The 7,160-nt window shown below is 34.9% G+C and overlaps 2 protein-coding genes and 1 non-coding gene across 3 annotated transcripts; 1 reads left to right on the forward strand and 2 right to left on the reverse strand.

Moving 5' to 3' along the window:
* The first annotated feature begins 1,278 nt into the window (after nucleotides 1-1,278).
* On the forward strand, nucleotides 1,279-1,351 carry TRNAK-UUU (transfer RNA lysine (anticodon UUU)). Its single transcript has one exon. It is a non-coding gene; the product is annotated as a tRNA-Lys (tRNA).
* Nucleotides 1,352-1,688: 337 nt separating this feature from the next.
* Nucleotides 1,689-3,232, reverse strand: LOC111913210 (zeatin O-xylosyltransferase). Its single transcript, XM_023908930.3, has one exon. The coding sequence runs from the start codon at nucleotides 3,176-3,178 to the stop codon at nucleotides 1,790-1,792; it is 1,389 nt and encodes a 462-aa protein (XP_023764698.1). The 5' UTR covers nucleotides 3,179-3,232; the 3' UTR covers nucleotides 1,689-1,789.
* Nucleotides 3,233-3,381: 149 nt separating this feature from the next.
* LOC111913233 (ras-related protein RABF1) lies at nucleotides 3,382-5,810 on the reverse strand. Its single transcript, XM_023908955.2, has 8 exons — nucleotides 5,623-5,810; nucleotides 5,314-5,387; nucleotides 4,578-4,661; nucleotides 4,350-4,444; nucleotides 4,141-4,246; nucleotides 3,941-4,030; nucleotides 3,706-3,792; nucleotides 3,382-3,607 (listed from the first exon to the last, which is right to left on the reverse strand). Exons 1-8 carry the CDS (start codon nucleotides 5,645-5,647, stop codon nucleotides 3,569-3,571), a joined length of 600 nt encoding a protein of 199 aa, XP_023764723.2. The 5' UTR covers nucleotides 5,648-5,810; the 3' UTR covers nucleotides 3,382-3,568.
* Nucleotides 5,811-7,160: the final 1,350 nt, after the last annotated feature.

Here is a 7,160-nt window from a genome sequence, read left to right on the forward strand (position 1 = left end):
ACCATTATTTTCAGTGAGCATAACACTTGACGTATGACTTTGTAGGAAATAATAATGATGATGTGATGGTTAATTTGGAAGACCATTATTTTCAATGAGCATAACATTAGGAGGAATTCTCTAATCGACAGTTTGGTTGTTTATTCCTATAATTTGTTTGTGTATAGAAACATAAAAATAAGTTCTAGTAGAGATGTTTGGTTACAAAATCATATTATATCTACTCCTTTGTAACGTTTGTGAGCGGTTTACTAACTTTGGTTTCTATAAAATCTGGTTGTTCAAAACAAATTCCAATAACCTCCTTGTTTGTATCTTTGAACTCGAATAACAACCACCAAAGCCTACTAAGATAGGATAAGACAACAACACGTGTTCCACAATAAAGACTCTTATGCAGTCTTATTGAACCATGAATTCAATAACCTCACGCTAAATATTTTGCAGAGTAAATCAACAAGGCCAAGAACAATGTCAAAAAACAAAGTTTCGTAACCGTTTAATTTCGAATACACCTTTACAAGAAAACAAAATAAGAAAGTATATATAAATTTTTTTTTGCATTTTTCATATTGCAATGTGTAATACCTACCAAAAGATTATTCATGGAAGCGGATCAAGCAATTGATATAGTGGCCCAATGATCTATATTGTCAACAATATTAACAGGAGAGATAAAATAAAAGAGATTTTTTAACATGTGCCAAAAGGCAACATATAAGGTGTCCTAAGGGAATATATAAAAAGAATTAATTAATAAAAAATATTATCATAATTAAATATGAAATGCATTGATTATAAAAAATATTACGATAATTAAATGTGAAATGCATTAATAACCTCCATAATAAATATATTTAATATTTAATTATAGTAATATTTTTCACGATTAATACTTCTTGTATTTGTCATTATTAGAAAATTTCAGAATAAAATTGTATGGTATCATTGTTTTGGGTTAAGATTTTATTTTAAAGTTTGATGATCGTAAAAAAATAAATAAATGAATAAATAAATAAAAAGGGTTAATGAGCGAGAGTTGGAAAAGACTAAATTCGTTAACTAGACAAGTTAACGTTACAAATTAAACTATTATTAATTACAAGGACCAAATTCGTTAACAAACCTAAATTTATTTTTTACAAACATTTAAACATATTATATTCAATCCATAAAAAATCAAATTTGAAGTTTTCTTCTTCCTTTTTCTTTAATCATAGCTATGATATTTGATATTATGGTAGTTATTAAACCTTTTAAGGTTTGGAAGTACATGTAGCCGTTCTAGCTCAGTTGGTAGAGCGCGTGGCTTTTAACCACGTGGTCGTGGGTTCGAGTCCCACGGATGGCGATATTTTTACCTTCCACTTTTGTTTTTTTACAACTAAAAGAAGTCAGCAGAAGGAAAGCAACTTAATATTTTATTGGGAATAAAGAAAACCGTACGTATTATTAATATTTTGTTATCAAAATGGGTATGAAAAGCAATTTTACTTCTCGTTATCTAATGAAACATTGGGTTTTAAAATTTAAATTAAATTTATTTTTTACTAAATTGATAATTTAAAAGTAAATAAAAATGCGCGAATGGTGATGAATTCAACCCCCCCCCCCCCCCCCCCCAAAAAAAAAAAAAAAAAAAAAAAAAAAAAAAAAAAAAAACCTTGACTTAAAACATGCTCTGAAAATTGAGACCAAAATCAATTTTCTCCGTAAATTATCATGGAATTGTCTATCAATATTCGAATATTATATTATCAAATTCCATATTCCAGACCACAAGCAGTCTCTATCTTGTCACATGAGCGACAAATGCATCCAACTCCATCCGCGTAACGCCACCATCCACCACCGATCGCCGCACCCTATCACCTAGCTCAGCCGCCCTTTTCCGCATCTCCTCCCCTTCATCAGACGCCATCAATCTCCTAACCACCCCTTCAACCACCGTCGAGCTCACCAACTCCTTCCTTTGCGTCCAATCCCTCACGTACATTCCAGTTTTTAACACTCTAGTTATAAGCATAGCATTTCGTGGCTGATCAGAATGCATCGGCCATGCCGCCATTGGCACACCCATGGTGATGCTTTCCATGCTCGAGTTCCACCCACAGTGACTCATAAAACCACCGGTGGACGGGTGGGCCAAGATCTCCGACTGTGGTACCCAGTCCGCCACCACCAACCCATTCTCTTCGAACCCTTTTGGAAGTTGGATCTTTCTAACTTCCCCTTCATCAAAGATATCGCCTTTATCAGCCTCTCTCAAGACCCAGATGAAACTTTGTTCACTTTTTTCTAAACCCAAAGCGATCTCTTGGATTTGCTCATTGCTGATGGAAGTAGTCGTCCCAAACGAAACATATAGAACTGAGTTGGGTTTTTGTTTCTCGAGCCAATCGAATAGTTTATGTCGTTTGTGAGTTGAATCGTGAGTTATGGCAACTGGGTTGAATGGGCCAAGGGCCCACAGCTTTTGGTGATCTTCATTCTCTTCTTGTTCGAGTAGATCGATGTATTTCCCTTCGATAACCCTACAAGCATCGAGAATCGTACCAGATGTAAATTTCTTGTAAGAAACATCTGTGGAGAGAATGAACTGTAAACCATCTGTTGAGTAACAATCTTCACCAGAAGGGAGTTCTTTCTTTATCGATTCTAGTTCGCCGTCGAGAGGTGGCCGGCCGGTGGCTTCCTGGTGATACCAAAAGGAAGCGAAAGCGGAGCAGCAAGAGAACATATAGGCCTCGGCGTTAGGAAAAGAACCAACGTCTTGAACAACTGGTCCCATGAGATAGTCGTAAATGACGACGACTCGTTTAGACGCCGGCGATATTGTCGAAAGTAGGTCGACAAAGGGTTGTCGGAGATGCATGGCGGATTTGAAAGATGGGATGAGGTGGGAGGGGAATTTGATGGCGGCGGTGGGGTCAGGTGGAGGGGAGGGGAAGTGCGGAGTTGGATAGTCATGGAAGTGGATGGTGTCGATTGAAAGTGAATCCCAGGCGCCATGGATGCGGGTCTTGGCTTGGCGAGCGTGACTGGTGGTGGTGATGACGTGGATTGGGATGTTGTAGGCGGCGATGAGGCGGGAGAGGTGGAGGAGCTGGTTGAGATGACCTTGTGCCGGAAAAGGGACGATGACCACCACTATATCGGATTGTTTTATGGCTGCCATGCTGGATGTGGTTTCAAAATGTTTGTTGGAAAAATAATGCGATTGCAGGTAGTTATTTTTCTAGTTATTAAAATGTTTATGGGACCCACATAAGAATAGTGCGATTATGGGGTAATTTGTTTATTTCTACTCATAATAGTTTATTAGTTTCAACATATTATAAGGCAAAAATATCGTTAGAAATAAGTTGATTACACAGTAACTAATTTGCAACATAGCGAAAATTATATTGTTTCCTCATTTTTAACAACAGTTCTAGTCTGGCAAATGCAACACAAAATCAACAAAATACATTGTTTATCAACATCAAACAACTGTCTCACAAATATACATAAATAACCCCCCTTCATCACACCACAATGTTTACTTGATATTTCAAATCAAATGCTATCAAGATGCAGAAGGTCGTGGTAATCGCTTTGCAATTTCCTGTTAAAAATAAATAAATAAATAACAATTGCCACGTCATCAATAATGCCAAGTCATCGGATTCTTTTTCACATAAAAACCAAGTTTTACTGTTTTACCTCAAATAGCTGATTGATGTTATCAGCTGTTTTGGCAGAAGTTTCAATGAAGAACATGCCATTCTTTTCAGCATACTCGATTCCATCCTTGGGTTAATAAAAAAAACAAACTCAACCATGGTTAAGCAAGGGCAAAAAAGACAATATATATATATATATATATATATATATATATATATATATATATATATATATATATATATATTTAGTCCTTGAAATGAGGAAAGTTTCTTACTTGAACTGACACCTCTCGTTTTTCTTGAAGATCAGCTTTGTTTCCAACTAAAGCTAATACAATATCTGGGCTACCATGTTTTTGTAGTTCCTGTACAACATAAAAAGGTATTTATTTTGGTCTAGGAATATGAAATCCATTAAGCATGGAATGGAATCTAGAATTCCAGTTCCATCGGAATCAATAAAGAAACACAATACCTTGACCCAATATTGAGCTTTATGGAATGAGTCAGGATTAGTTATATCATATACAATAACTCCAACAGCTGCACCTCGGTAATAAAGTGGAGCCAAAGCTGCATATCTGAAAAATACAATATATATATTTATTTTTATTTTTTATCTTTCTATAAGAAGTAAGAAAGATGGGAATCCCTGTTGACCAAGTCAACAAAAAAATTTTTAACCTCTCTTGGCCAGCAGTATCCCAGATTTCAAATTTTACTGTTGTAGAATCTTGGAGAGCGATTGTTTGTGACAAGAATGAAGCTCCAACAGTGACCTGAGATTAGATAAAAAATAGTAAAGCATATCAAATCAATTACTATTTTAAGTGTAAAAACTATATAAAAAGTTTAATATGAAATGAAATCTTATTATATAAGTGGAAAAAGAAATATTTATATAAGTAAAACCTTGGATGTTGGATCAAACTGACCACGAACAAAGCGAAGAACAATGCAGCTTTTCCCAACACCAGAGTCCCCTAATAGCACCAGCTGTAATAAACAAAATGTTGCCAATCAATTTTCATTTATTGATAAAAATAAAAATATCTTTTGACAACTTAATACATGAAAGTAATTTAGATAGCATTTTATACATTTCTTGTGTCATGTCAAATTACCTAATATTTATTTCTCTTCATCAAGTGATGTCATTCCCATTATAGTGTTTAGAGGCTGTTTCTTTTTTACTTAATGAGCTTTATGGGTTAAGCATTTAATCTGGACAATTGTACTTTTTTTTAATTACTCTGGATAGAATTACTAGATGGGTTAATTCAAAAAACTTGGTTTGGAGACCAATCCTTTTACCTATTTACCCTTCTAAATATTTCCACCAACTCTTCTCATGTTAAAATTGATGAATAATGTGAGAACTAGTTGTTGGAATACAAGGGTAAAATGATTATGTAGTGACAGTTTATTCAGTCTAGAATAAAATAGACATGTATACAACACTTTATCTCCCATTCTATTTCATATATCAGGATTTATTTTCAATCATGGAAATTGTTCAGGTCTTATCTGACAATTGCTAGTAATAGACTAATAGTACTAAATGAAATTAAGAACAAAATCTAGCATATCTATGGATTAATGCGACATAAACACACATTAACATTCAGACTGTAAACAAAAGAACAACCTTAACACGTAGATTTTTGGCATCAGAATCTCCGCCGTCGGGATTAAGCCCACCCACCCGCCCAACACTCCTATCTGCAACCGGTAATCCCCAAGAACAATCAAATGATCAAAAGAAATATCGCAAAAGCTAAGTCATGTAACAAGGCGGTTTTAGCAGCAAGCATAAGAAGCAATTTCAATACAAAGTCTAATTAATACTTTTTCCAGCTCAAGATCGATAATATAAATGAATATAAGGGCACTGATTAAAATTTTTAGGTTGATAATATAGAATCAGTAAAACCCTAAAATACGAAATTTAGGATACCTGGAAGGGAGGAGGAGCAACCCATGGTGTGCAACGACTATTCTTGTATATCTCTATATACAGAAGTCTTGTTTTATCGATCTGTATGGGTTCCGAAGGAATTGAACTTTGGAAAAAAGGAAAGGGTTTGATTGATCTTGATTTCGTTTATGGAAGCGTAGGTCCTCCGTTTTCTTTCTTTAATTGGTTTTCTTCGACGACCTTTCGTATTTTTCTTTCATATCCTTCTTGAATAAAAATATATTAAATATCTAATATTCTTTTAATATTAAAATTAAAATTAAGGGGTGTTTGGCTTAGCTTTTTTAAGCTCAAAAGTTTTTTTTGGGAAAGTTATAAAAGGTCAGGATTTTCTGATTTTTCCAAAAAGTTCATTTTCCTTATATAAAAACTTTAAAAGTAACTTTTAAAATTAGTTTTGCCAAACATCTTTTGCTTTTTTTTCTTTTCCAAAAAGGACTTTTGGCTGTAAAAAGCTAAGCCAAACACCCCCTGAGTTTAGTTACAGAAAAATAACTTTACTTTATGTTTTTATGTTTTTAATTTTTGTTTTTTATTCAGTTTTTACTGGAAAATTTAGAAAATGCAGTTAAAACTTATTTTTTATTTTTTGTTTTAGAAAATTAGAAGACGTGTTTAAATGTGTATTTTGCCATCGATTTTCATTTTTTAGAAAACGGTAGTGGTAACAGGGTGGGATGGTAGCGGTGGAAGCGGCGACGGTGGCAGTGATGGTGTGGATGATGGCGATTGTGTGGTGGTGGCGACAACAGGGTGGTGGTCATAACGGTGGTGACAGTGGTGGTGGCGACGATAGCAACAATTGTGGTGGTAGTGAGTGGTAGTGGTGACAGCGGGGTAACGATGGTAGGTCGTGAGGTAGGGTGGGGTTGCAATTATGGTGGTGGTGAGTGGTAGTGGTGGCGGCGGGGTGGTGATGGTGGGTCGATGATTATGGTAGTTGTGGTACTGGGTAGGTGTGTGTGTCTGTGGGGGTAAGGTAAGGTGAGGATGGGGTGGGGTGGGGGGATTGGGAGTGGGTGGTGTGGTTGGATAGGGGTGTGGTGACTTAGGAGTGTTAAGGTGAGGGTAGACAGATGTGGGTGGAGTCGGGTAGGCTTGTGTTTATATTTTAGAATTAGAAAAATATGAAAAACAATGATTATTCGTTTTCTAAATTTTTTAAAGTTCTTTGTAGTTTTGGAAAATGGAAAATTTTCATTTTCCGTGAAAAAAATTTAGAAAAATTATTGGACTGAATGTATTTTCAGAATTCTCATTTTTCTTTGAACTTTTTTCCGAAAACAACTTATTTTTCCGTAAGTAAACACACCATAAGTAATTAACCATAATTTAATGCGCATCCAAAGAAAAAAAATAAGAGTAAATTACACGAATGGTTCTTGTGGTTTGGGGTAACTAGCACGTTTGGTGTGACATTCTCAAATTTCATGATCAGAAAATACCGATTTATTTATGATTATTAAAAATCAGAGTATTCTTTTCAAAGAATTATAATACGGATTTTGTTCGCAAAA

The sequence above is a fragment of the Lactuca sativa genome, chromosome 8, assembly GCF_002870075.4.
Source record: "Lactuca sativa cultivar Salinas chromosome 8, Lsat_Salinas_v11, whole genome shotgun sequence".
NCBI classification, from domain to species: Eukaryota; Viridiplantae; Streptophyta; class Magnoliopsida; order Asterales; family Asteraceae; genus Lactuca; species Lactuca sativa.